The sequence below is a fragment of the Molossus molossus genome, unplaced genomic scaffold (genome assembly GCF_014108415.1).
Source record: "Molossus molossus isolate mMolMol1 unplaced genomic scaffold, mMolMol1.p scaffold_m16_p_8, whole genome shotgun sequence".
Lineage (NCBI taxonomy): Eukaryota > Metazoa > Chordata > Mammalia > Chiroptera > Molossidae > Molossus > Molossus molossus.
This window is the reverse complement of record NW_023425402.1, coordinates 111,120,718-111,148,007: the sequence shown is the minus strand read 5'-3', so window position 1 is coordinate 111,148,007 and position 27,290 is coordinate 111,120,718. Positions and strand designations below refer to the sequence as shown.

At 56.9% G+C, this 27,290-nt stretch overlaps 1 protein-coding gene across 8 annotated transcripts; it reads left to right on the top strand.

Moving 5' to 3' along the window:
* Positions 1 to 1,543: 1,543 nt before the first annotated feature.
* Positions 1,544 to 26,953, top strand: RNASET2 (ribonuclease T2). 8 transcript variants are annotated; one of them, XM_036249172.1, is made up of 9 exons: positions 1,544 to 1,604; positions 8,977 to 9,040; positions 13,440 to 13,495; positions 15,934 to 15,991; positions 19,060 to 19,130; positions 23,281 to 23,394; positions 24,046 to 24,091; positions 25,442 to 25,516; positions 26,574 to 26,951. In XM_036249172.1, the coding sequence occupies exons 2-9, from the start codon at positions 9,008 to 9,010 to the stop codon at positions 26,751 to 26,753; spliced, it is 633 nt and encodes a 210-aa protein (XP_036105065.1). In that variant the 5' UTR covers positions 1,544 to 1,604; positions 8,977 to 9,007; the 3' UTR covers positions 26,754 to 26,951. The 8 variants fall into 8 exon arrangements, with proteins under 8 accessions (XP_036105065.1, XP_036105066.1, XP_036105062.1 ...); XM_036249173.1 differs by having other exon boundaries at positions 1,547 to 1,604; positions 8,980 to 9,040; XM_036249169.1 differs by lacking the exon at positions 1,544 to 1,604 and adding an exon at positions 3,847 to 3,926 and having other exon boundaries at positions 8,980 to 9,040.
* Positions 26,954 to 27,290: the final 337 nt, after the last annotated feature.

Below are 27,290 nucleotides of genomic sequence, written 5' to 3'. Positions count from 1 at the left end.
ATTTTAGAAGAGCATGCTGTTGGACTTGGTTTGGTCTTACTCTCTGCTCCAAAGAGTTTCTTCCCCGTGGTCCCAGCTATGAAAGCAACACCTTCCAGAAGAATCCGCTGTGAGAAACAGAGTGGTCTTTACTGTCCCCTCCCTGTCCCTCTTTGTCATAGTGAAGCTAGACAGGCCGGCATTCTTGCTCCCTAGCACCACCAGAACCAGGAAGTAGAGACGAGGAACAAAGCTTTGTGGGCGGGTTATTCAGGAGTTATTTATTTAATTCTTTTTGTGGTCCGTGCCCCTAGTGGGAACCGAACCCGGGACTCTCTGGTCCGCAGGCCGACGCGCAACCGCTGAGCCAAACAGATGGCAGCGATCTGAGCACACGGTGGGTTATGTGCCCTAAAAACACTGTTGCACCTCTCATCTCAAGCCGACCTTTTTTTTTAAAATCCTCACCTGAGGGTATTTTTCTATTTATCTTCAGACAGAGTGGGAGACAGAGAGAGAGAGACAGAGAGAAACACTGATGTGAGAGAGACACATCGACTGGTTGCCTCCTGCACGACCCCGACCAGGGCCGGGGACTGAACCACAACCAAGGTACATGCCCTTGACGGGAATCGAACCCGCGACTCATTGGTCCGTGGGCCGACGCTCTAACCACTTAGCCACCGGCCAGGGCTCAAGCCGACCTTTTTTATAAGGAGAAGAAAAGTGTAGGTAAAAGGTTTGGAATTCAGGAGAAAGCAGGGAAGGGGGCTGGGATTCAGGGGAAAAGGTTGATCAGATAAAAGCTGCAGCGATTTTCTGAGCATCCCTTCGCCTGCTCACCGGTGACTCTTTGTCTGCGTCCTGGGCGCGAACGTCCTCCCTGGAGCACGAGGGCTCGGACCCCTGCTCGGTCACTTGCCGTCCTGCCGGGCACAAGAGTCAAACTGATTGGGGGTCTCCTGAAGTCAGGGCAGGCCAGTCATGCATCCCGGTCCTGAAACAATACCTTCCTACAGGCATCAGTTACGGAGCCTAGTAACTATGTATCCAACGCTAACATTTTTTAACTCCTCGAGTTCCCCATCAAGAGCCGTAGCTCAGAATACAAGGCTGCGCGAAATTGGTACCACGGCGGCCGGGCTGGCGTGGCTCGGCCACAGGTGCTGTCCAGAAGGAGAGAGAGCACCCAGAACTGCCCTAACCTCCTCACATACACACAATTCCGAATGCGAAGAAGGTTCTAAGGGAGGGCTCCCAGAGGTGCCGAAGGCTGCTGAGGGTTGAGAACCCTGAATGGCTACAGCAGAGACTGGACAGGGCCACTGCTGTCCTCCTGTGGCACGTGGTGGAAACCCAGCGCCAGACTTAGACCCGAGGCAGATCTCCAGACCTGCCCCCGTCCGTCCGGCAGGGCCAGAGGTTCTGCGGTGACAGAGGAAGCAGCAGGGGCTCCTGGTTCCCAGCTGAGCCCCAGCTGACATTTTCCCTTCGTCATCATGACACACCATTAGAGAGTATCACATCCCTACTCTACACATGAGGAACCGGCCTGAGAGAAGCCAGTTAGCTTCCCAGGGTGACCCAGGTAACAGGCGGGAGAACCTGAACTCACCCCGGACAAGGTACCAGAGCCCTCGCCCCGCCCTGCCCACTGCGGCCCAGGCTGTCTAACAGGGCAGCCTGACCCACGCCCTTGTCCCCTGGGCCTCCTCCTCCTCCTTGGAGGAGCCCGGTGAGCGTGAGCCTTGGTTCTCACTGGTCGTGACCCTGCCGTGGTCTGGAAGTCTTTTTCCTCGAGAACAAATACAGATCTTAGGGAACCAAGTGTTTCACAGCCCGGTGCGCTGACATCTGGCAGCTCAGCTGAGTGTTGTGTTTCTATCAGTTTGCATCTGATGAATCGCCCAGGCACAGGTGGGCTGTGACTCTGCCCCCACCCCTGCCCCTGGGGAAAGCACAGGGCACCCCCACCCCCCCAGCACCTGGTCTGCCCTTCACTTTCCAGGTTGTTCTGCCTCATTCAGGGTGGGCCAGGTCTCCAGCATCGGCCGAGACTGCAGCGCCCCTGCTTGGGGGAGGAGAGTATTTTCTGCTCCGCTGATGCCATGTGACTTGTTTGGGCCCAAAGAATACAAGTGCAAGACCAGACATCAGACCCCAAGTGTTCGGAGCATGTGTGGTGGTAGCTGTTTTAAGAAATGGGTGTTTTTCAGCCATGACCGTGATGGGCATCATTTCTGTTCCTCACCCCCCCGCTCCCCACCAGTGAAGGGAACCAACACCAGCACCCGCGGGCTGCTCTCGCCTCCTGCGACCTGGAGTCTGCTCCCCACCACAGCTGGCCAGCTTTGACAGCCTGTCCCCAAGCCCAGCTGCTGCCTCGGCTGCCCTCCTCCCTCCCTTTCGCCTGCATTCACGCCGCATGGGGCTCTGTTTAGGATCTTGTTAGGTGGACAGCACTGAACAAGTCGATGACCCAGGACCTGTCCAGGTTTGGGGGGCGTGAGGTATCTCGCCGAGGAAGAAAGAGAAACAGAGCCGCAAAGGCGGGCAAAAGTTTTATTGAAGTGTCCCGGCGAGGTTCACTGGTTCACGTGGCGGGGGCCAGGGAAGTCGCGCTGCTACTTTCGCTTGGGGAAGATTTATAGGGATGTTAGGGACCTGGGTGGGGTGATCAGGTGTGGCGTCAGGTGACTGGCTGGCTGCTGGGAGATTCGAACGTGGCGCATGTTGATTGGCTGGGCAGGGTGGTGGGACGTGACCAGGAGTGTCGCCTCAGCCACATTCGGGTAAGGAGGAGCCTCCATAGTTAGGTTGCGATTTCTCCTCTGGCCGGCCATTTCCAGGTCATGTGACTTCCCAGTCATGTGACTCCCTGCAGCTGGCAGGCCTTACAGGGGGATGAAGGCAAACAACTTGGAGGGCCCTGTCCGAGAACGGACTGCAAAGTCGTGAATGCAAAAGGTGGTACAGGGCCTGCGGAGCCCTCACCAGCTTCACGGTCAATGCGCCTCCTGGGGCAGGGGGGAGCAGTCGGCATGAGATTCGGGGTGATGAAGAGTGCTGTCGGAAGCTCGCTGCCACCAGTCTGGCACGAACAAGTCTCCAATCTGGAGTGAGGAAGGAGGAGACACTTCACTGGGTGAACAGTTTGGGAACAAGGAAATCGCAGCCTCTGGTGCAAACCAAAAGTGTCCTTAGTGGAGACGATGGGGAGGTGTCTTTTTACAAATTTCCCTTTCTTGTTCCTGCTGGGTCCATTTCCATGCAAATGAGGAATCCAAATTTGCACAGTCTGATTGGTCAAAATAGCACTGTCCCGATTGGTTGGCTTCACACATTCTCAATAGTCATTGTGGAGTCACTCTGATTGGTCCGTATAGTTGCACAGGCTGGTTTCAGGGAAAAATATTCTCTGACCTCCTCACCCAGTCCCCACACCCAGTTCTAACTTTGTTTACTTCTCTCTACTATGAAACCTATTTTTGGGTAATCTCTCGAGAAGCCTGCATCATAAGGTCAGGGTTCTCCTGTTGCAAGTGTCCCCTTCCCCAGTAGTAACCCTTTGGAATAACGTCTCTCCTGCCGAAGTTGGGATCTGTTTTCATTTGGCAGTGGGCAGGAGAGGCCTCCTGGAGGGACCGTATTTACACACGTGGACTGTGATGAGGGAGAACTAGAATTATGGTGGTAGCTTTGTTTTAAGAAATGGATCTTTTTCAGCCTAAAAGAAAAGAGAAATGAGGACAGAATCGCAGAGCGTGGCTAGTTCAGAGGAAGGAAGACATTCAAGGAGGCAGAAAGGAACAAAGTAGTTGGGTAAACGGGGAGGTGAAAACCACACAAGATCACGGGGCAGCGGGTTCATGCACATAGTCCATGGCTGTTATTTTATTGAGTACCTACTGTTTGCCTTCCACTTTGCCAGGCGTGGGGACTCAGAGGTGAGCCAAGCATTCCTGGGTCTGGTTTTGACATCTAGAGGGAATGCCATGTTTACAAAATAATGTTGGTATAAGAAACGTCTAACCTGTAGAGAATTTTTATAAGAATTTGAGCCCAAACTGACGAACTTTGCAGGGAAGCAAGATCTCGAGTGCTCCTGGGAATGAGTTCTGCAATTTCTTTTCTGCATTTGGGATGAAGGAGGGGACGGAAGGAGGATTCCGCGGAGGTGGGAGGAAGAGGGTGGGGTTTGGACTACAGGAGAGTTAAGTGTGTGCTCCCTTAAGGGCCCTGGGAAAGAGGGTCACTTTTGGCATTTTAAACAGGAACAATGGACAGGGCTGGCTTACACCTTTTACTAAAGTAGGTTAGTAAAGGTTAGGTAGGCCTGGGGTGTGTCATCCACCATGACCTGCCCAGTTAAGAATTTATGACCAGATCACCCTGTGAGGTTTCTTTTGATTAGATTTATGACAGAACCCCCTTTCACCCACAATAATCACATCTTTTATTTAGAACAGTGGTGTATACTATGGGGCTCCATCCAGGAGTGCATATTCCCTGAGCATCTGATAGACAGCCTTGGGTGGCAGGGCCCTGACGCCGTATGTTTTTACAACAGTAGATAAGAATGGGCATTAACTAGGTTGGGGGAGTGTGGTCAGAGGATGGCATCTCCGCAGAGAGATAGCTGAGGTGTAGGGATGGGGGTTTGGTGGATGAACAATTTGTAACCTTGTGATGTGCATTCTCATGATCTGGCCAGCGGAGGATCAAAGTGTGTGTGGAGACCGGTTTGACTGGAGGGCAGGAAGACCGCCCTGTTTGGTACTGAATGCTTTGTTTGCATGTAAGTAGTTAGGGTTTACATAACAAAGAGCTGGAAGACCACCCTGAGAGGATGATGGGCCGTGCCTAGGTAGGTGTGGATGGATTTGTTATTTTTTATCTTTCGTGTCTTGTAAAAAGCGAGACAAGGCTGGGCTGTGTGGTTTGCAGATACACCATCTCAAGGAAATCATTTACCTAGATCCACATGTGCCTTGGGGAACCCATCTGCAAATTAACTGGGCGGCATCCAGAGATCTGGAGCATTTGCTCCCTTGCAGTGCTCCCCCTCATTCCTACCAGCCTGTGCTTGTAGTTCATTGTGTTGTGCCGACCCCCCGACAGGCCGAGAGAGGGCACCGAGGAACTGATGGGGGCAGCTTTTGTGGGGTCGAGCCCTGGGATGCGTGTGTGCTTCCTGCCCTGCAAGGCAGAGCAAGGACAGCCCAGAACATGCTGAAATTTCATCCAAAGAGGGATGACAAGACCCTGAACATTCTTCAGGGGAGTGACCTGATCAGCTCACCTTGTATTGTAGAGGCGCCCTAGGCCCGCAGCGTGGAGAGGGAGGGCTGCCAGGCCGGCAGTTATTGGGAGGTCACAGGCCATCGCTGAGGGTGCCCTTTCTGAGGACCTGGAGGGAGAGGTGTGGAGGGTCAAGTCCTGAGCAGCAAAGAGGTGGGTTCTATCTTTAGGAGTCTCCCTCCTTCCTCCCTCCTTCCCTCCACCCAGCTTTGGTGGGTCTTAGGCTCAAGGACATTTGTTGCTGGCTGGTGGCAGGTGTGTGGTCACAGGCTTGCATTTCCATGCGACTGTCCCCAGAGAAGGCTGATGGCCTGGGGGAGGGTGCTGTGGGAAGCAGCCTCACCCCTGCTGCCAGGAGGCCCTCCCCAGTGTCCCCGAAGCACACACGGCGGGGACCACGCGACGGGGGCAGAGGGAGCAGAATTAGGTGGGGTCAGTTCGCATGGAACCGAGCAGACTGGACTGTTGTAACCCAGGAGAGTCATCCTCACTCAGACATCAAGTAATTTTGAATATTAGGAGCTTTATTACCTGCGCAGGGACTGCAGCCAACCTACAGAGGAGAACTGCAGCCCCGAGCTCAGGGGGAGGGCTGCTCAAGAGTTTAGCAGAGCAAGCAAGCTACGTGTACAGAAGCGGATATCAGCAGTTAGTAGCTGCACACGTTTATTTTATATTTCTTAACATTTACTAGACCCCAGCCTTGAATGGCTCATTGTCCCGTCTGGCATCTCCTGATTAGTTAAGCTCATGGTCATGGCTGATGCATACCTTCCTCTTTAAGAATTTTTGCAAAAACAACTCGGGTTCAAGGAACCCAGGAGAGGTTCCTTCTTCTAGCGGATGGAGAATTACTGGGTTATAACAGGACCCCATGGGAGTCCCAGGGCGCTGCTCTAACGGGCCCTGCTGCAGGGAGCGGCCCCTGGCCGGCCGCGCTCCGTTGGGGAACAGGCCGTCCTAAGGGGCAGCCGGCGGCCGGGCGCTGCGCAGGGAGGCAGGGCCGGGAACCATGGTGTCAGGGAAGGTGGCCCTGAAACAGACCTCGCGGTCCGGAAGGCTGGCGGCCGGGCCAGGCCAGGCCAGGCCGGAAGCAAAGCCTCCTCCGGGGGACCCGGGAGGGGAAGCGGGCTGGGGGCGTGTCCGCGGCCGGGTCGCGGCCTCCGGGCGCCGTGGGGGTGTCTGCCTGCGGGGCACCCCGCCCCCGGCTCCGGGGCGTGTCCGCCGGTGGAGGCGGCTCCCGGGCGTGCCCGGGCCGGGGGCGGAAACGCTCGGGCCTGGTGCTGCGCTGCTGGGGCGCCGGGGAAGACGCGGGCGCGGGCTTGCGGTCCACTCGGGACGGCGGGCTCGGGGAATCTGGTCGGCGGGAACCCGCTCTGGAAGCCGAGCCTTCGGGACCCCGCCGGGCGGCTCCCGCGGGGCTGGGCGCGATGAAGCCTGCGGCCGCCGGCTGCGCACTGCTGGGCGGCCTCTGCCTGGCCCTCTGCCTGGGCGGCGCGCGCGGGCTCCCCCGGAGGTAGGTGCGCACCTGGGCGCGCGGGTTCCCGGGGCGGCGGGCCTGCTGCAGGTCCCAGCGTCCGCGGGGCGCCGGCCGGGTAGGCGCGGGTGTCCGTGCCCCGACATTCTCCCGGAGTGGTGGGCACCGCGTTAGTTGAGATCCAGGACACGGCGCTGAAATGGTGAGAGTCCCCCCTCGCTCTGCTGTCCCGCTGCGGGCAGAGGGCCGCAGGCCGGGTTGTAGAGGGTCCTCCTTGGACTCCAGGAAGCCAGAATTTGAGGGCCCGATTTGAACTCTTTCCTTGTTTTATATGGGTGATGGTCCCACGAATAGGACTTCATACTTATACCGTGGGTGCGGGGAAAGGTGAATTTTAGCTTTTCAATGAAAGTTTTAATTAAACCATTGCTGTTTAGCCATATACTTTAAGTAACATTTCCGTTTCCCCAGAAAGCCTATTTTCTGAAGAGCTAGGGCGTCCGTTTTTGCTTCGGGTTACGCGGGTCGCTGGAGAGGTAGCGTGTGCCACCCTGGCTCAGGGCGACCTGGGGGCTCCGTGCGGGCGGTTGGCTCCCCTGCCCAGTAGAAACACGGTGTGAGTGAGGGGAGGTCAGTTACAGAACCCGCAGCGGGGAACCCTGTCTGGCCAGTGCCAGCTGCAGGCCTAGGCCCCAACCAGCACCTGCTTGAACTGGACCGCCGCCCGGACCAGGCGTGGTTGGGACACACATGATCCACACCGTCAGGGCCGCACAGGTCAGCGCGCGTGTTCCCAAGTCCCTGTGGGGCTGAGAACTCAGCCACTGGCCTCCCGCTGCGGTCACGTCAGCTGCTCCGTTGCTTTGGGAGGAAGCCTCTGTCCACACACGTCCTCTGCCTGGGTGTACGTGGAGACTGAGTTACAGACCTTCCGAGTCTTCATAGTTTTGTTTTGTTTTTTAAATGTTTTTATGGGTTTTTTAGAGAGAGAAAGAGGAAGGGAGAGAGAGAAACATTGATGGGCTGCCTCTTGCACGCCCCCTACGGGGATCGAGCCCGCAGCCCAGGCATGTGCCCTGGCGAGGAATGGAACTGGGACCTCTCAGTGCATGGGACACGCTCAGTCCACCGAGCCACATGGGCGAGGCTGAGCCTTCACAGTTTTGCTGTAAACTGCAAACGGATGGTCTGGTCTCCTGGCCGCTCCCTCGCCTGCAGCCTCCGTTTCCACCTGTGTGAAGGGAGGTTTTTGCATCCAGCCGAGAAGAAGCTTCTAACACTTTCCCAGCTTGAATTCTCACGCAGCGGTTTGTCTGTTGTTGTTTTTTTTTCTTTTTCTTTTATGCCGAGCTCTTGTCTCATTGTCTCAGACCTCAATCCAAGGTTTCACGATGTGACTTCTGCGGTGACCCTGCAAGTCCTTCCGAAAGCGAGCACAAGGGGCGGGGCTCTGTTCCCCTGTGATCCGCTGCCGGGGGATGGCGCCTGTGCCAGCCTCTGTCTGTGGCCGGAGGACCTCCCCCCATGGCCCCTCTGTCTGTCTGTCTGTCTGCTGAGCCTGGCAGATGGGGTGGGAGCGTCCTGCCGAGAGCCCCCCCCCCAGCCACAGCTCCAGTCCCTTATGGGGAAGTCTTAGTGCCTAGCTGGCACCCTCTGCTCAAACGTCACCCACTCGGCAGGGAACAAGTGAGGCTTGTCTCTGAGTGGGGTGGGGTCAGAGGCACCCCAGGCTACTTCAGGTCCTTTTGATGCCAAATGAACCAAACAGTGGAGTTTTCAGGGCCTGTGGGTTTCCCCAGTGGGATGAGGAGGTAATGGGTCTGTTTCTAACCCGTGAGCATCCTTCAGACAAAGGCGCTTTGTGGCTGTTCCCTCAGACCGCGTCTCCCTTCCCTTCAGGCGTCCTGGCTTCCTGACCGAACTTCAGCCCCCTCCCTGCCCCGCCACGCCGTCCGCTTCCTTAGTTATATAGTCTTCACCACCTTTCACGACAGGGCCCGGGAGTTGCTGGGTCATTGTCTCCCTCGCGGGCATGGTTGCTTCAGGGGGTGGGGACTCACCCCTGCTCAGGGCAGTGGCCTCGTCCCACAGTGGTGCCAGGCCTGTAGCAGGCACCCTGTGCCCCTTGAATGAATGAGGTTAAGAGTGGCTGGGTGGCTGGAGGGACTGACTCTCCCGTGACTCTGAAAGTTCTTGAGAAACGAGTTCTTGCCTTTCAGCAGCGGCGACAGTGAGTGGAGGAAACTGATCATGGTCCACCACTGGCCTGCGACTGTGTGCAAGGTGAGTGTTTCTGCCCCATGGCCCCTCTGGTCCAGGGGTGCCCCCGGAAGACAGAGGCGCTTCCCCCAGGAGGGCCTGTGACGGGTCCCGAGGGGCCGGGACGCAGCACCGTGGCCTGGGTGGCTCAGCGTCAGAAATCTCTTCTCTCTGTTTTGGAGGCTGGAAGTCTGAGCTAAGACGTCGGAGGGTTGGTCCCTTCTGGAAGCTTCTGGTGTTGCCAGCAGTCCCTGGTGCACTCATCTGGGCTCTGTGTTCACGTGGCGGGCTCTGGGTGTGTCTCTGTTGCTTGTAGGAGCCCTGGAGACTGGGTGTAGGACCCACCCCAATCCGTCTGACCTCCCCTGAGCTTGATGACCCCTGCAAAGGCCACACTCAGATCCTGGGGTCAGGGCTTGCGCGTGTGTGCCTGCCCAGGACAGGAGCCAGCTCCCACGGCCGGCGCCAGCTTGTCTCCTCCCTCCATCGTTGCCCGTCTCGTTAAAGTGTCGCCCAGGGGACGCGGCGTTCCCTCCGCTCAGCACCGACGCTGCCCCTAGTCCCCTGCGGGCTGGTCTTTCTGTCTGTGCCTTGTCTCGTACTGAGTCTTTTTAGAGTGTCACAGAGGAGAGGGCCTGCCTCATGGGCAGATGGGGCCCTGTCGCAGGGGAGGGGCCCTGTCCCCACTCATGCTTCTGTGGGTGGTTTGTGAAACGTGTTAATTGTCCAGACCTGAAGTGTTTCGTCATATTGCTGAGCTACCTCTAATTTTATTGATAGTGTTTCTGAAATTTTCACTAAGAGTCTGAGTCCATCGACGCCTTTTTGTTGACTCACCCAGAGCCCGGAGCGGCGTAGTTGGTCATCCCGTGTGACAGAGCCCGGCCCGGTGTCCCTCCCCCTCGGTAACCATGGCATCCTCTCCACTTCCTCACTGGTTCTCTGTTGACAAATGAAATGAAATATCACTGTCAGTCTCACCAAATTGCATTCCTTTCTCCCCTTCTCGTCGGATGTATTGTTACTTGAGGGCTGCTGCTTGTTTGAGCCCCAGGTAGAATGTGGGGCCGCCTTTCCAGGGTCAGAGAAGCTGGAACAGGGGTGCGGGCACTGCCCTGGCACAGGGGCCTTCCGCGGGGTGCAGGCGCCTGAGCTGTTGGGTGCAAATCCTGGTACGTAAGTGCCACACAGTGTCTGCTGCTTCTGTTGCATCCATCCTCTGACTCCAGTTCACACACACAGACACACAGAAGTGAGCAGGGTTCACACACACACAGAAGTGAGCAGGGTTCACACACACACAGAGGTGAGCAGGGTTCACACACACTCACACAGAGGTGAGCAGGGTTCACACACACTCACACAGAGGTGAGCAGGGTTCACACACACAGAGAAGTGAGCAGGGTTCACACACACTAACACAGAGGTGAGCAGGGTTCACATACACACAGAATTGAGCAGGGTTCACACACACTCACACACAGAAGTGAGCAGGGCTCACACACACTCACACAGAAGTGGGCAGGGCTCACACACTCACACACACACAGCAGTGGGCAGGGTTCACACACACACACAGAAGTGGGCAGGGCTCACACACACACACACACACAGAATTGAGCAGGGTTCACACACACACACACAGAGGTGAGCAGGGTTCACACACACACAGAATTGAGCAGGGTTCACACACACTCACAGAGGTGAGCAGGGTTCACACACACTCACAGAAGTGAGCAGGGTTCACACACACACACACAAGTGGGCAGGGCTCATACACTCACACACAGAAGTGAGCAGGGTTCACACACACACACAGAAGTGAGCAGGGCTAACACACACACACACACAGAAGTGGGCAGGGTTCACACATACACACAGAAGTGGGCAGGGCTCACACACTCACACAGAAGTGGGCAGGGCTCACACACTCACACACACACAGAAGTGGGCAGGGCTCACACACTCACACAGAAGTGAGCAGGGTTCACACACACACACAGAAGTGAGCAGGGCTAACACACACACACACACAGAAGTGGGCAGGGTTCACACATACACACAGAAGTGGGCAGGGCTCACACACTCACACAGAAGTGGGCAGGGCTCACACACTCACACACACACAGAAGTGGGCAGGGCTCACACACTCACACAGAAGTGAGCAGGGTTCACACACACACACAGAAGTGAGCAGGGCTAACACACACACACACACAGAAGTGGGCAGGGTTCACACATACACACAGAAGTGGGCAGGGCTCACACACTCACACACAGAAGTGGGCAGGGCTCACACTCACACACAGAAGTGGGCAGGGCTCACACACTCACAGAAGTGGGCAGGGCTCACACTCACACACAGAAGTGGGCAGGGCTCACACACTCACAGAAGTGGGCAGGGCTCACACACACACACAGAAGTGAGCAGGGTTCACACACACACACAGAAGTGAGCAGGGCTAACACACACACACACACAGAAGTGGGCAGGGTTCACACATACACACAGAAGTGGGCAGGGCTCACACACTCACACACAGAAGTGGGCAGGGCTCACACACACTCACAGAAGTGGGCAGGGCTCACACTCACACACAGAAGTGGGCAGGGCTCACACACTCACAGAAGTGGGCAGGGCTCACACACTCACACACAGAAGTGGGCAGGGCTCACACACACTCACAGAAGTGGGCAGGGCTCACACTCACACACAGAAGTGGGCAGGGCTCACACACACACACAGAAGTGGGCAGGGCTCACACACTCACAGAAGTGGGCAGGGCTCACACACTCACACACAGAAGTGGGCAGGGCTCACACACACTCACAGAAGTGGGCAGGGCTCACACTCACACACAGAAGTGGGCAGGGCTCACACACACAGAAGTGGGCAGGGCTCACACACTCACAGAAGTGGGCAGGGCTCACACACTCACACACAGAAGTGGGCAGGGCTCACACACACTCACAGAAGTGGGCAGGGCTCACACACACACACAGAAGTGGGCAGGGCTCACACACTCACAGAAGTGGGCAGGGCTCACACACTCACACACAGAAGTGGACAGGGCTCACACACACTCACAGAAGTGGGCAGGGCTCACACTCACACACAGAAGTGGGCAGGGCTCACACACTCACACAGAAGTGGGCAGGGCTCACACACTCACACACACACAGAAGTGGGCAGGGCTCACACACACACACACAGAAGTGAGCGGGGTTCTTTCTCTTAGGCCCTGCACAGCTCATTAGGACAACAGGGACATCTTCATGAAAGTTGTATCCAGATTGTATTCTTGACCCAGAAGCGTTTCTGACAGTGGGCGGACGCCTGCGAGTCTGCTGTGTGTTTTCACTTTGAGGTGTGTCCTTCCCGGGTGGTGGCTGCCTCTGGGGAAGAGGCGGGTCAGGGGTGCAGCTCCCTGTGGCCTGGCCCAGTTCTGTTGGCAATGGGCCTTGTGGCCCTGTGTGTGGAGAGCTGTGCCCTCAGGTGAGGACAAGGCCCCTGGTGGGGGAGGCATTTAAGTGACAAGTGTGGGTGTGTTCAGGTGTGTTGATGTAACTTTCGGGAAGAGCCTCCCTGCCTGCAAGCTTAGAAATGAGGTTTTAATGGAGTCGGAACTAGCAAAATGTCCTCAGGGACTCCATTTCAATCATTGTTAGTGGGGTGCACAGCAGGGGTTCTGTGACTCCCGGGCGAGGCTGAGTGTCATCCTGGGCCCCTTCCCCTTGAGCGACGGACCTCAGGTGCTGGGACATGTGTGTCCTCGCTCAGCACAGCCCTGGGGCACCTGCTGGGGTATTTGCTGACTGTGACAGCCCTGCCCGGTGGCCGTCCCGGTCACCCTGGGTGTCAGCCTTTTGCTCTCAACCCTTTATTGAGGGTTTGACAGGAAAACTATTCACAGGCAAATAGGGGGCCCCTCAGGCGGACCTAATTCATGAGCACATGGAAAAGGGGAAAACGGGATTGGAGTCTGTCCTTAGGTTGAGGACGGTCCCCTCCGCAAATCCCACTTCATGAGTGTCGCTGGGTGAACTGACCACGAATTAGCACGGAGTTTGTTTCTTTATCTTTTTTTTTTTTTTACTTCTCACTCGAGGATATATATTTTTCTCCAATTATCTTCAGATAGAGTGGGAAGGGGAGAGAGAGAGACATCGACTGGCTGCCTCCGCAGAACCCCGACCAGGGCCCGGGACCAAACCGCAACCGAGGACCGTGCCCTTGACCAGAATCAAACCTGCGACGCTGGTCCGCGGGCTGCCGCTCTAGCCGCTGAGCCAGACCGGCCAGGGTGCGGAATTCATTTCGTGTTAGCCTGTCATTGATGGGCGTCAAAAGAGAGCAAGGAGAGGAAGGTTGCTGAGTGTGTTTACGCGTTGGACCCAATCACTTCTTTGTCTTTTTTCCTAGGAAGTGGAAGATGATTGCAAGGACCCTCCGGACTACTGGACGATCCATGGCCTGTGGCAAGTGCTCCCTGTGGTGAAAGCCAGGCCGCCGCCCGGGCAGCTGGCTCCCTCGGGACCAGCTCGAGTCGGTCCTAACAGTTACACTTGAGTCGGGGTCACTCTCACAGACCCTGCGGTTTGTGCAGCAGACCAGCCCCTCATTTACAAGGACCTGTAGTGTTTCTAACGTAGCCTGATTCTGCACTGTTAGTTCTGTTTTGATAGAAAGTAACAGTTTAGTCTAAATGTCCGTTTAAGGATTCTGGGTATATTTTAGGATCACTAAATTTTAATTTTTTCATTTATTTATTATTATTATTTTTTTATCCTCACCCGAGGACATTTTTCCATTTTTTGTTCAGGTAGAGTTGGGGGGAGAGAGAGGAACAGAGAGAGAGAGAGAAACATCGATGTGAAAGGGACACATCGAGCGGCTGCCACCCGCACAACTGACCAGGGCCGGGGACAAACTGCAACCGAGGTACGCGCCCTTAGCGGGAACCGAACCCGGGCCTCTCAGGACCGCAGGCCGACGCTCTAACCGCTGAGCCAAACCGGCCAGGGCTAATTTTTTCATTTATAATAAGTAAGTGTATAAATATATATATATCATCTATGTCATAGATCCTTCACAGATACCTAGATTTATTTTTCTGGTTTTGGCTGAATTTTGTTTTGTTTATTCTTTTGCTACTTATGCACATATTTGTGGTGCTAAATTGTGCACATTAATTTGCCCGTCAGCTGATCGATCCATCTTGTCCCGCTGCTGGATGAGAGGCCGGCCCTTCTGATTTTAACTGGCGCCCGTGTCCCTCGGGAACTGGTCAGCAGGCAGCAGATTACACTGGGGTCTGCGGAGCTGGCCTCCAGTCCACCTTTCCCAGGCTCATCGGGGGCCTAGATGCTTCAGTGTGTGGGACCTGGCTTTGTGGGGTCTTCTGACTCCTCTCCGCCTCCCCTGTGCGCGGGGAGACAGCGCGGTGGGGCTCCGTCCCTGCAGGGGACTTCAGGTCAGGGACAGCTGTCGAGGCTTCAAACCCTGCAGGGGTCTAGAGGGGAGATCTGGGGGCCTCGTGGCCTTAGCTGCCTCTTGGACGGAGAGCTGACAAGAGAGGACCATGTCACAGGCAGACAGGGAGGGCAACGGACTCGGTGTGACGATCATCGCAGCCAACCTGACCACATCCCCAGGCAGGAGCCCCTCGTGCACGTTGTCTCCCTAACCCTCACCTGCACGTAAAGGGTAGAAGCCCCCGGCCCTCAGTCCTCACACTGTGCTTTGCAGAGGGCAGATCCCTGGGGCCCTGCTGGGCACCCTGCGCCCCTGACTCAGAGCGCCCCCTGCTGGCGTCTGTGAGGCTGCCTCTGCTGCGTGCCTGAGGCCCAACCTTCTCTCGCAGTCCCAGCCTTTCCTCTGAATATCCCCTGGGCCTGCTGGGCGGTACCTGACCTCCGTCCTGTCCCCCGGCCGGGGCGGCGTCCCACGCAGAACCTCTCCGTCCTGTCCCCCGGCCGGGGCGGCGTCCCACGCAGAACCTCTCCGGTCCTGTCCCCCGGCCGTGGCGGCGTCCCACACAGAACCTCTCCGGTCCTGTCCCCCGGCCGTGGCGGCGTCCCACGCAGAACCTCTCCTTCCTGTCCCCCGGCCGTGGCGGCGTCCCACGCAAGACCTCTCGTCCTGTCACCCGCCGTGGCGGCGTTCCCACGCAGAACCTCTCCGTCCTGTCCCCCGGCCGGGGCGGCGTCCCACGCAGAACCTCTCCGTCCTGTCCCCCGGCCGTGGCGGCGTCCCACGCAGAACCTCTCCGTCCTGTCCCCGGCCGTGGCGGCGTCCCACGCAGAACCTCTCCGTCCTGTCCCCCGGCCGGGGCAGCGTCCCACGCAGAACCTCTCCGTCTGTCCCCCGGCCGGGGCGGCGTCCCACGCAGAACCTCTCCGTCCTGTCCCCCGGCCGTGGGCGGCGTCTCCCACGCAGAAACCTCTCCGTCCTGTCCCCCGGCCGGGGCAGCGTCCCACGCAGAACCTCTCCGTCCTGTCCCCCGGCCGGGGCGGCGTCCCCACGCAGAACCTTCCCGTCCTGTCCCACGGCCGGGGCGGCGTCCCACGCAGAACCCTCTCCGTCCTGTCCCCCGGCAGGGGCGGCGGTCCCACGCAGAACCTCTCGTCCTGTCCCCGGCCGGGGCGGCGTCCCACGCAGAACCTCTCCGTCCTGTCCCCCGGCCGTGGCGGCGTCCCACGCAGAACCTCTCCGTCCTGTCCCCCGGCCGTGGCGGCGTCCCACGCAGAACCTCTCCGTCCTGTCCCCCGGCCGGGGCGGCGTCCCACGCAGAACCTCTCCGTCCTGTCCCCCGGCCGGGGCGGCGTCCTACGCACAGTCCCTTTGTCCTCTGCGGGCCTCGTGTGCTCTGGGCTCCATCCCAACCAGGACTAACCTCTGTCTCTCTCATTTCCAGGGCTGACAGAGCTGAACAGTGTAACCGCTCATGGCCCTTTCACTTAGAAGAGATTAAGGTATTAACTTCTAATTATGTCACCGCTGCAGGCCTGGGTTGTGTCTTCTCTTCATAAGTACGCCCTCGGGTCATGTTTTAGAGTGAGGCGTCCTTAAGGCTGTCACCAGGATCAATCAACCCCTTGGCACCTTGCATCCATGAGCATCTAAAGCAATCCCACAAATTCAGTAACCACTAACCCCTCCTCCGCCCAAACCCCTGGGAGCCAGCCTGGAAGGTGGAATCGGGTGGGACAGCCGGGCGCTGACCTGCCAGCCCTGCCCCGCGCCCCGCGCCCCGGCAGCTTGGCGGGTGGTGAGCGCATGGAGCCGGCTGTGGCTTGCAGAACGGGCACCGGTACGCTGGCTGCCCTCTCTGGCCTGGTGCACAGGGAGAAGCGACTGGTTTTTCCCGAACCAGAGCTTCTATTACAGAATAATTGTGGGCCGGATTTACGAGAGCGGTTAGCTGGCGTGCTCCATGGAGACACCGCCTCCTCACATATTCACACACACGCACGGATGCTCAGGTGCCCGGTACCTGGGTTGACAGGTCATTGGGCCTCCCTGACCATGTGGGGCAGAGTCGGGCTTTGCTCGAATTATGGGTCCTTCCCAGGAAGGAGCGGGCCCCCAGAAGGCCAAGGTAATGAGTTCTAAGCCTGTCACAGGCTCTAGTCCAAAGGGGATTATTTTCTCCTTCCTCCTTCCTGCGAGGACCCTTGATGGCGTGGGCCAGGAGGCTGGAGAGGCTGGGCCAGCTGCAGGCGTCATGAGTGTCCCCCAAAGCCTGGTGACGTCTCCCTCCCCAGATGTCCTTTCCTCTTCCTGGGCTCACCTCAGCTCCCCGATACCTGAGGGATGTTCCTGGTTCGACCTTGTGACCTTGAAGTGCAATTGGAGATGCATTTATTTGGTGACAGTGTACTGAGTGCCTGCTGCCTGCCTGGTTCTGTGCTAGGGGCTGGAGACATGGGGAGCACAGGCAGACGGTCTCTGGCCCAAGTTGCTTCAGTCGGGGAGACAGGTGCTGAAGTCACCTCACCCACACAGGAGCACGAACCGGGAGCCAGAGAAAAGCGGCCAGAGCTCAGGACCGTGGACCCGAGCGAGGCTCCTCTGAGGAGGTGACATTCGAGCTGGGATCCGACTGAACTAGGTGAAGGACGGGGAAGGCTGAGGAGCAGGCAGCACGTGCAAAGGCCCCGGGGTAGAAAGGGGAAGGCATTTGCGGAGCTGGGAGGAAGCCGGTGTGGCTGAGGAGGGCTGGGAGCCTGGGCAGTGTTCCGGGCCAGAGCACCTGGAGCCTCGGGTGCTGGTTCAGAACCGTTTCTCTGGCCTAAGACCCAGTGGGAAGTCACTGGGAGCATCACAGCCCAAGTCAGAGATAACCCGATGTGTCTGTCTTTTTTTTTATCCTCACCCGAGGACATTTTTGCATTTATCTTCAGGTAGAGCAGGAGGGGGGGAGAGAGAAAGAGAAACATCGATGCGAGAGAGACACATCGACTGGCTGCCACCCACACGATCCCAACCGGGGCCGGGGACACACTGCAACCGAGGTACGTGCCCTTAGCGGGAACCGAACCCGGGTTTCTCTGGTCCGCAGGCCGACACTCTAACCACTGAGCCAAACTGGCCGTAGCCATATGTCTCTCTAATGTTGCTCCAGCTGTGTTCGTGGTGAGATTCAGACACTGTTGGTTTACTTGTCCTGTAGCAGAGTGTCTAATTCAGCACTTGTCCCAGAAGAGTGGTCTAGTTGGGGTAATGAATCGTCTGGTTCCTCTGCACCACCCCCGAGCGGGGGCTGAAGCCACACTGTGAGGTGGAGGCAGGTGGCGGTGGGGACGGCGCGGGGACTGCTCCTGAGGGGTTGGGCTACAGGAGAAAGATGGGCACTGTGAGGGCGGGGTGGGTGGGGCTCAGATGGCATGGTCACTGATGGGTTGGGAAGGGCCCCAGGCCCCTAGGCCAGCAGTGGTGGCAGAGAGGAGAACATGAGGGCGTGTCTGTTTATACACCTTCTTAAATCGAACCTTCTATTGGTCTAGTGAGTGGTGGAAACTGGAGGGTAAACTTGAAACGTCCAGTTTTGGGAGACTCTCCGGGGAGGGAGGGGGGCGCCCACGGTCCAGCCAGCTCCTCTCTGGGGGAAGAGAGCTGATGTTTTGTGTGGTTGTTCGTTTTGATTGCTAGATGTTACTTTTTAGGGCAGTTTCAGAAACCTTTAGAAAAACTGACCGGTTTGCATTCACACGGCGCGTTTATGACAACCGATGGACCGGCGTTGACACTTGGTGACTGAAGTCTGTGCTTTGCGTTAGGATCCCTCTCTGTGTGGGACATTCTGTGGGTTTGGACACATGTCAGAGGGCGTTATCCACCATGAGTGACACACACAGTTTCACTGCTCGAAGTCTGCTGACCTCTGTCCCTCCTCCCTCCTCCACCCCGACCCGGGCAACCACTGATCTTGCTCTGTGTCCACAGTCTCTCCTCTTTCAGATTGTCACAGTGGGGACCCCGCAGTATGCAGCCTTCAGCTGGCGTTTCTCCCTTGGTGATAAGAGTATAAGGTTCTCCGTGTCTTTTCGTGGCTGAGGGCTCATTTCTTTTTAGGCTTAGTAACGGTCCACTCAACGGTGAGAGCTTGTATTTTCAAATGTGCTTATAGTTACTCAAACTTCACTTTTTTAAAATTATTTTTATCCTCACCCGAGGACACTTTTTGCATTTATCTTCAGATAGAGCAGGAGGGAGAGGGAGGAAGAGAGAGAAAGGGGCATCGACGTGAGAGAGACACATCGAGTGGCTGCCACCCACACGACGCCAACCAGGGCCGGGGACAAACTGCAACCAAGGTACATGCCCTTAGCAGGAACTGAACCCGGGTCTCTCTGGACCACGGGCCGACGCTCTAACCGCTGAGCCAAACCGGCCAGGGCTCAAATTTCACTTTTTGATGTGTCCTAAAGACTTCCTGCAAAATAGGTACCGAATTATAACAGCACTCACCTGGGTGTTTTCATGAACACAGTTCAGCTCTTTCAGGGTCTTCGTTTCTTTATTCTTCTGTTCTGTGCAGGATCTTTTGCAAGACATGAGGATCTACTGGCCCGACGTGATCCACTCACCCAGTAACCGCAGCTCCTTCTGGTAAGTCGGAGTTCTGAGAGCCACCGCGAGCCCGAGACACGCGTGAGGGCCGCCTGGGTGTGTGCTCCGTGGAACCGCGAGGAGCAGGTGACAGGTCACAGAGCTGTCCCCGAGGCTGAGAGGTGTGAGCGGCCCTTCATCGGAGCAGCCTCATCTCTTGGGGCCTCTCTCTCTCCAGTGGAGAGAAAATAGGGCAAGTGGAATTCACTTGATACACTTGTTTTGTAATTTATTTTTTATCCTCACCAGAGGACTCTTTTTTTTTTTTTCATTTTTTGTTCAGATAGAGCAGAAGGGAGAGAGAGAGAAAGGGATACATCGACTGGCTGCCACCCACACGACCCCAACCAGGGCTGAGGACAAACTGCAACCGAGGTACGTGCCCTTAGCGGGAAACGACCCAGGTCTCTCTGGACCGCAGGCCGACGCTCTAACCGCTGAGCCAAACAGGGCGATACACTTGTTTTTAATCTGGTATTTCATTCAGTACTTTGTTTTAAAACTATTCTGCCCAGAGGTTTAAATAACTTGCATTCTTAGAAGCCGTCACTCCAGATGAGACAGGAGGGAATGGTTCTCTAACAAGCTGCACTGCTCTATTGAAATGTAGCAAGAAAACAGGAGACAGAGTTAAGAAGGTGGGGACCTCCTCGGGGGAGAGAGTGAGGTTGTCACAGGAGGCGAAGCCCGGGAGAAAATGCTGGGTTTAATGCAAGACAGCTTTTAAAGTCCCTGCTTTTGAAGAAGATAAAGTTAACATTCTTTTTATTTATGTATTTATTAATCGAAGATAATTCTTTTTCTCCATCTCATTCCCATATGTCAATAAACAATTTTTTTCTTTTTTTAAAATTGATTTTAGAGAGGAATGGAGAGGGAGAGAGAGAGATAGAGACATCAATGAGAGAGAACATTGATTGGCCACCTCCTGCACGCCCCCCCCACTGGAGATTTGGCCTACAACCCGGGCATGTGCCCTGACCAGAAATCGAACTGGCGACCTCTTGGTGCATGGGTTAATGCTCAACCACTGAGCCACACCGGCCGGGCCCATATGTCCATTTTTTTAAAATTCTCACCCAAGAACATTTTTCCATTTTTTGTTCAGATAGAGTGGGAAGGAGAGAGAGGAAGAGAGAGAGAGAGAGAGAGAGAAACATTAACATGAAAGGGACACATCGAGTGGCTGCCTCCCGCACAACCCAACCAGGGCCAGGGACAAACTGCAACCGAGGTACGTGCCCTTAGCGGGAACCAAACCTGGGTCTCTCTGGACCACAGGCCGATGCTCTCACCGCTGAGCAAAACCGGCCAGGGCCATATGTCCATTTTTTAATTTAAATGACCACTGATCAGATTTTGTCAAAAGATGAACTTAACCTGAAATATTTCTGTGTAGAATTTTCAGGAAAAGAGGTTACAGACACGCTTCTGAAAACAAAGAGGAATGACAATGGTGTCTGGTCCTGGCTCCTCGCGTTCTCTCCAAGGGTTCAGTCGGGGCTTTGGCAGGAAAGGGGTCGAGTACCCTGGGTCCGTGGGTTGAAATCTCCATTCAACACAAGGAGAAGCCTCGGGGGACCGGGAGTCATTCAGGTCTCTGGTACCAGCTCTGTTTGCACAGCCCACAATCTAGAACATGCTTTCTAACGGATTGTGGCCGTGAGGAATTGAAACAGGGAAGATAATGAAGAAACGTTTATGTAGCACTAACTGGTAACTAAGTATATACAGTGTAGCACTGACCGGTAACTAAGTATATACAGTGTAGCACTGACCGGTAACTAAGCATATGCAGTGTAGCACTGACCGGTAACTAAGTATATGCAGTGTAGCACTGACCGGTAACTAAGTATATGCAGTGTAGCACTGACCGGTAACTAAGTATATACAGTGTAGCACTGACCGGTAACTAAGTATATACAGTGTAGCACTGACCGGTAACTAAGTATATACGGTGTAACACTTCACCCTAGCCGGTGTTGCTCAGCGGTTAGAGCGTCGGCCGCGGACTGAAGAGTCTCGTGTTCGAGTCCCATCAGGGGCATGTACCTGGGTTGCAGGTTTGATCCCTGGGCCCGCCGGGTTCGTACAGAAGGCAACCAATCGATGTGTCTCTCTCACATCAATGCGTCTCCCCTCCCTCCCTTCCACTCTATCTAAAGGTCAATGGAAAAATATGTGTAATACTTCCCATGGTTACAATGTTCCATAAAGAGAACGTCAAATCTGTGCCACTTGGCTTAAAAGTAAATCAACAGAGAAAGAAGGAGTCTTGAGGCCCAGGTCCTTGAAGACGTAATCGAAATAGCTTGTGCCAAGCGAGCACTTATTTTTGTGTTTGACAAAGGCAGAGTGATTTACTCTCGCAGGTCAGATGGTTAAATCACACACTTAAAACCTGTCTGTTCTAAATGACAAAGGTAAACATCACACACTATTGCACACGTACGCTCTCCAGAGCAACTTAGTGCAAAAGGACGCGTGTGGACGCTGTGGCCACTGTCCCCCTGACTGCCACCCCTGGGTCACGGCTGCCCAGTCCCTTCGCTGTGGGAGAGTCTGGAGGTGCCCCCGGCCTCGTCCTCCGGCTTTGCTTTCAGCTCCGTCAGAAAACTGTTCTGTTTCGTTCCAAATAAGGACCCAGCATGACGAACAGGCGGCCTGGGGGCTACGGGGTGCTCGAGACCCTTCCCTAAGGTTACGTCTGTCAGTACAGTGAGAAAATGCCATGTACACATGCAAGTCAGGAGTTCTGTCTGCCTCGTCATTCTTGCCAGAAAAGACCCAGAGTCGGGCACACCCCCGTTGGCGTTGCAGGCTCGCCCTGGGAGGTGTCCCTGGGCCTCAGCGGAGAGTCCCAGGCAGTCACGGAGGGTGATTCCGCCATCTGCTCACGTGCCCTTGGAGGGGAGAGGGCCGCACAGCGGTCACTTCTGATCAGTCACTGACAGTTCTATCTCCACACTGCGGTACATTCTTAACATTGGTTGAGTTGAGCCTGCTCCCAACATAGTGACGGTCGCCACTGAACGTTTACGTTGAGCTGGGAACTGTCTTTGCCAGCCCGGCACCCCTGTGGCGCCCCGTGGAACGGCTTCTGGGAGTATTGGCCCTGCCTTACAGAAGCCAAGGCGCCGACAGTTCAGGTGCATTTGCAGTTGGGTGGAAAGAATTTTCAGTTGGGCACAGAGGAGAAAAGGCTGCCAGGTAGTTTACTCTGGAGCCTGGTTTAGAAGGACGTTACGACTCCCCGGTTTCTGTACCCCGCAGTGTGCAGGGAGTTGAAACTCTCGGGTGGGTTTCAGGGTGAGCCGGTGCATCCGGCCGGGCTTCTGAGGTGCGGCATGCGTGTGCTTGTCACACCTGCGGGAATGTCACCCATGAAACCCCGCGGGCTAATTGCCCATAAAGCTGAGGGGACCTGGTGCCCATTGCTTTTCATGCTGACAGTGGGGGCGCCTGCACCGACCAGCTGTCCGGCACTGAAGGTGGGCAGCGGTTATCTGCGGCGGGCTGGGGATTGGGTGCTGTGCAGCGGAGGGCCGGGCTTCTGGCTGGGTGGCCTGCAGTGAGGCGCCCCGCTGGCCTCTCCGAACCTCAGTTTCCCCGCTGAGCTGGCCATGTCAGTTCCGCCGCGCAGAAGTGTGGGAATGGAGACTGAGGAGGTTCTGTCGGGTGTTGATCTGCAGCAGACGCCAAGGAGGTGTCGCCAGTGCAGTATTTTACCGAATACAGACCGCTGAGTCTGCAGAGGGGTGAGGCTGTGATCACACAGACAGGAGCTGTGACCAGGAGGCGGGCTGAGCCGGGGCATTTCGAGGGGTGACCCTGCCTTTCCTTGGCTGGTGACTGCTCTGGGACCGGGGTGCAGACCCAGCTGGGGCAGGGAGCCCAGCGCCTGTGTGGTTGTGGCCGTGCAGCGTGGCCGTCCTCCGGCTCAGCCCGCTGTCCCCTGGGTCGTGTTCTAGGTGTGGGGGGCGTCGGGCAAGGCACTGCCTCGCTGTAACGAGCAGGGTTATGCTGCTCACTGGGTACGAGGAGCACCCACCCCGGGCTCGTGAACACCCCTGCGGGGAGAGAACCCGTGTGGCCCTGGGGTGTGACCTGCTCCGCGACCTTCTAACGGGACGTCCTGTGGACCTGGCAGGAAGCACGAGTGGGAGAAGCACGGGACGTGCGTCGCTCAGCTGGACGCCCTCGACTCCCAGAGGAAGTACTTCGGCAAGGGTCTGGACCTGTACAGGGGGCTCGCCCTGAACAGGTAGGGCCTCGGCCTGGCCGCCCTCCGGGCAACCGCCCTGTGCGGGAGCCTCACCTCGGCCCTGGCTCAGGGGCCACGTCCCCGTCCCTGCGATGGCCCAGAGCCCCTCTGCCCGGGCGGCTGCCCCTCCTCCGGCGTGTGGTGAACGGCTAGTGCGTCGTTCTGCGTGATGCTCGTGCCTCCTGCCACCTTCCCATGTCACCGTGGGGCACAGCCACCCAACGTGGGCACAGGGACGTGGGTGCCTCTCCGGGCGTGGACATCGTCGGCCTCGTCCAGTCGTGATTCCCGACCAAAGCTTAGAGTTGATAAGAGTCCTTTGAAGGCAGCATCAGTGACCTTGGGCGTGTCGCTGTGATGCTCCTGGAAGGAGAGGGGAGGGGATGGGCAGGTCCTGGGAGCCCCAGAAAGTGCCCGACCCTTGGGATCCTGCCCGCCCAGGAGCCGCCCTCGGAAGCCACCCCAGAGCCGTCACCGGCTCTCCTATTAACAGGGCTGTTGCTCAGAGTATCCGGGTTTTTAAAAAGCACTTACCTGGAAGAGCATCTTAATTTTTCCTGTGAAATGTGATGTTTGAAAAGCACGAGAAAGGAAAATGGGCCTTCATTATACATCTCACTTTTTTTCTTTCTTTTTCACTTTAAATGTTAGCATGCTCCAAAAATTGGGGATACTACCGTCTGGCAACTACTACCAGGTAAGTCTCGTTTTGAGCTTCTTGTCGGAGGCGTCTCCGCCAGCCGGCGCCCCCTGGCAGGTTCGGGTGTCAGCCAGCGAGCTGCCCCTGAGCTGCAGGGGACCCAGACCACCCCCGCTGCTTCGTGGCTGTTTGTCGGGGGTCTGCCCCGTTCCGGTTCCCTGTGCGCTTGGGCGTGACAGCGGCTGCGTGAACGGCTGCGCCCGGACAGGGCAGGCGGGCTGAGCCGTTTGGGGAGCACTCCGTTTTCTAACATTTTGTTTGAGGAAGAGACAACATTTGCTTTTGTTTTCATGGCGCAACCACAGTTCTTGTTCTCATGATGAAACTGGAGCCGTGTGAGCATGACCAGGTCTTGTTGGCCGGGAGGCCCGCACTAGGCAACTGCTTGGAGCGCAGAGAGCCCCTTTGGGGGCAGAGCCGCCTTGGCTCATGGCCGCGCCGCCCCCCGTCCCTGCGGCACCTCTGCGTCGCCGTCCTGCAGAGACGGTCACCGTGGCGCCTGCCGAGTTCACTCCCTGGCCCGTGCTGTCTCCGTTTGCTGACTCACTTTAGAGAAGCGTGTCACCTTCGTGGGCTAGTTTTCGGTCACAGGTGTGCGTGGAAAGGCTTCCAGTCACCCGCAGTCCTGTGGCTCCGGCCGTGGCTGCACAGTGGGGCGTCCCCGGCACTGCCGTCCTGCGCCGTGGCGTCTGCGCCGGGTGTGTGGCCGGTCCAGTGGGAGGGTGAGGAGGGGAGGGACAGTGACCTTGGGGACTGTCTCGCTGCCCCTTCTAGGGAGCCCTGAGATAGTGTGTTTGCAGGGTTCCCCTGGATTCCTGTTCAAGTGCACAGGGGACGTGCGCGTCCTGGCCCCGGACTGATCCCAGAGATACAAAGAGCAGCAATGACAGCGGACGTTTTTGGAGCCCCCCTGCCCCCCACCCCCTTGCTGCTTCGTTAGGTGTCGTCAGGACCAGCATATCTGGGACCTGGATGGGGCAGGTCTCAGCCTGTGAGCCAGTTTGAGTTACCATGAGGGCATTTTCTGCTTCTGCACCCCCCCCCCCAGTCTCTGGGTGCAGACTGGGGAGTGGGGCAGAGAGAACCAGTGTGTGATTGTGGCCTGGTGGGTGGGGGCCACGTCCTGTCCATGGGTGGGGCCAGGACTGGTTCTCCACATCCCCTGCCCTGTCTGCTGGCCGGGGCTGGTTCTCCGCATCCCCTGCGCTGTCTGCCGGCCAGGGCAGGTCCCAGCGGGGACGCCATCGCCAGCTGTTTGTGAGGGTGGGAACCAGTGTCACAGCTGAATAGACAGCGGCTAGACTTTTTGGTGGGAGTTCATGTCTCATGCACTTTGTTGCATTTCAGGTGTCCGACATCAAAGACGCCCTTGCCAGCTTGTACGGAGTCGTGCCCAAAGTCCAGTGTCTGCCGCCGGAGCAGGTCAGGGTGCTGTTTAGTTGATCTTCCTGTCTGTGTCGAGAAGACAGGTTCCATTTTGCTGGCAGATTTGTGCTCACCTTGGAGTTCCCAGGGCAGAGCTGCTTATGTATGGGGGCTGCACACAGGTGTGTGCGTGCACGTGTGGTACAGAAAGACAGGTGCTGTGTGCGTGCATGCACATGTAGTATAAGGGTGTGCTGTGTATGTGGGGCGTGTGCATGCACGTGTAGTACCAAAAGACAAGTACTGTGCACGTGCATGCACATGTAGTACAAGGGTGTGCTGTGTGTGGGGGGCATGTGCATGCATGTGTAGTACCAAACGACAAGTACTGTGCACGTGCATGCACATGTAGTACAGGTATGTGCTGTATACGTGTGTGTATACACGTGTGCTGTGTGCATGCATGGGTATGTGCGTGCATGCATGCTGTGTGTGCATGTGTGGTACAGATATGTGCTATGTGCAGGTGCGTATGTACGTGCATGCATGCATGGGTGTGTGTGTGTGCACATGTGGTACAGACGGGTGCTGTGTGTGTGTGTGTGTGTGTGTGTTGAAATAACCCTGTTCTTTGGCTCTATGCCAGGACAGGACTTTTCTCACACCTCACCCCACCCAGAATGCCCCTGTACTAGCAGGGCCGGGGTCGGGGTGTTGCTGTAGTTGAACAGTCCTCAGTTGGCAGTGTTTGCACTGAGTCTTGGTGATGCTGGCAGTCGCTGGTTGTCCAGTTTGCAGACAAGCCGTCTACCTTGTCCGAGGGAGACGAGTTTGTCAGGACCGGGGCTGCTTCTGCTTTATCCCCAGCCAGTGGCACGGGCCACATGCTGTCTGCACCTCTGTCGTTGTGTGAATGTCTAAAGAAGCAGCATCTGGGTGGCGACCCGGAGTCACAATGGCACTTGGGACCCCTGGCCCAGGTCAGAGCTGGAGGAAGGAGCTTGGATCCCAGGCTGGACGCTGCCTCTTGTTCAAGTTCTAAGTCTTGGCGAGCCTAGAACCGTAACAATGACCCGGGTCCGGATTCTAACGCGTCTCTGTCCCTTGTGTGCAGGGCGAGGGGGTGCAGACCCTCGGCCAGATCGAGCTGTGCCTCACAAAGGACCTGCAGCTGAGGAACTGCACGGAGCCCGGGGAGCCGGCGGGCAGCTGGCGGGGCGCGGGGCCGGCCCGGCCGACCAGGAGCCTGGAGGTGTGCGAGGACGGCCCCGTCTTCTACCCCCCGCCCCGCTAGCCCTGTCGCGGACGCCTGCGCTCGGCAGTGCGCTGTCTGGAGCAGTGAGAGGACGTCACAGGCAGTCCTTTCCACAGTGACATCTCGTGTGCTGTTGGCCGCCTTGTTTTGCTTTCCCTTCCAGAATGTGAGTGGATTTTGCAGTACATGGAATAAAGCTACGTGTCGTCTCTTTGCTCCTGTGCTAGTCTCTTTGGCATCTTTGGAAGACAAGGGCCAGGTACTTGGCATCTGGGCGGGTGGCTGGGACTCAGCTCGCTGCTGTCCCTGAGAGGGAGCTGCCTTCTGGGCACGGGCTCATCCAGGGACCTGTGGTCAAGCCGGGAGCGCCTCCCGCCAGCATCTGCCTCCACGGCCCGGCGTGGGCACAGGCTGTCGTCTGGGCCCTGGTACTGGCAGGTGCTCTGAGGTTGGCTGCAGTTTTCTCTCTCTTCCTCCCAGAGAACTGCGTGTGCTCGCAGACCTGCGTGTGCTCACAGACCTGCATGTATTCATAGACCGTGTGCTTGCAGACCTGCGTGTGCTCACAGACCTGCG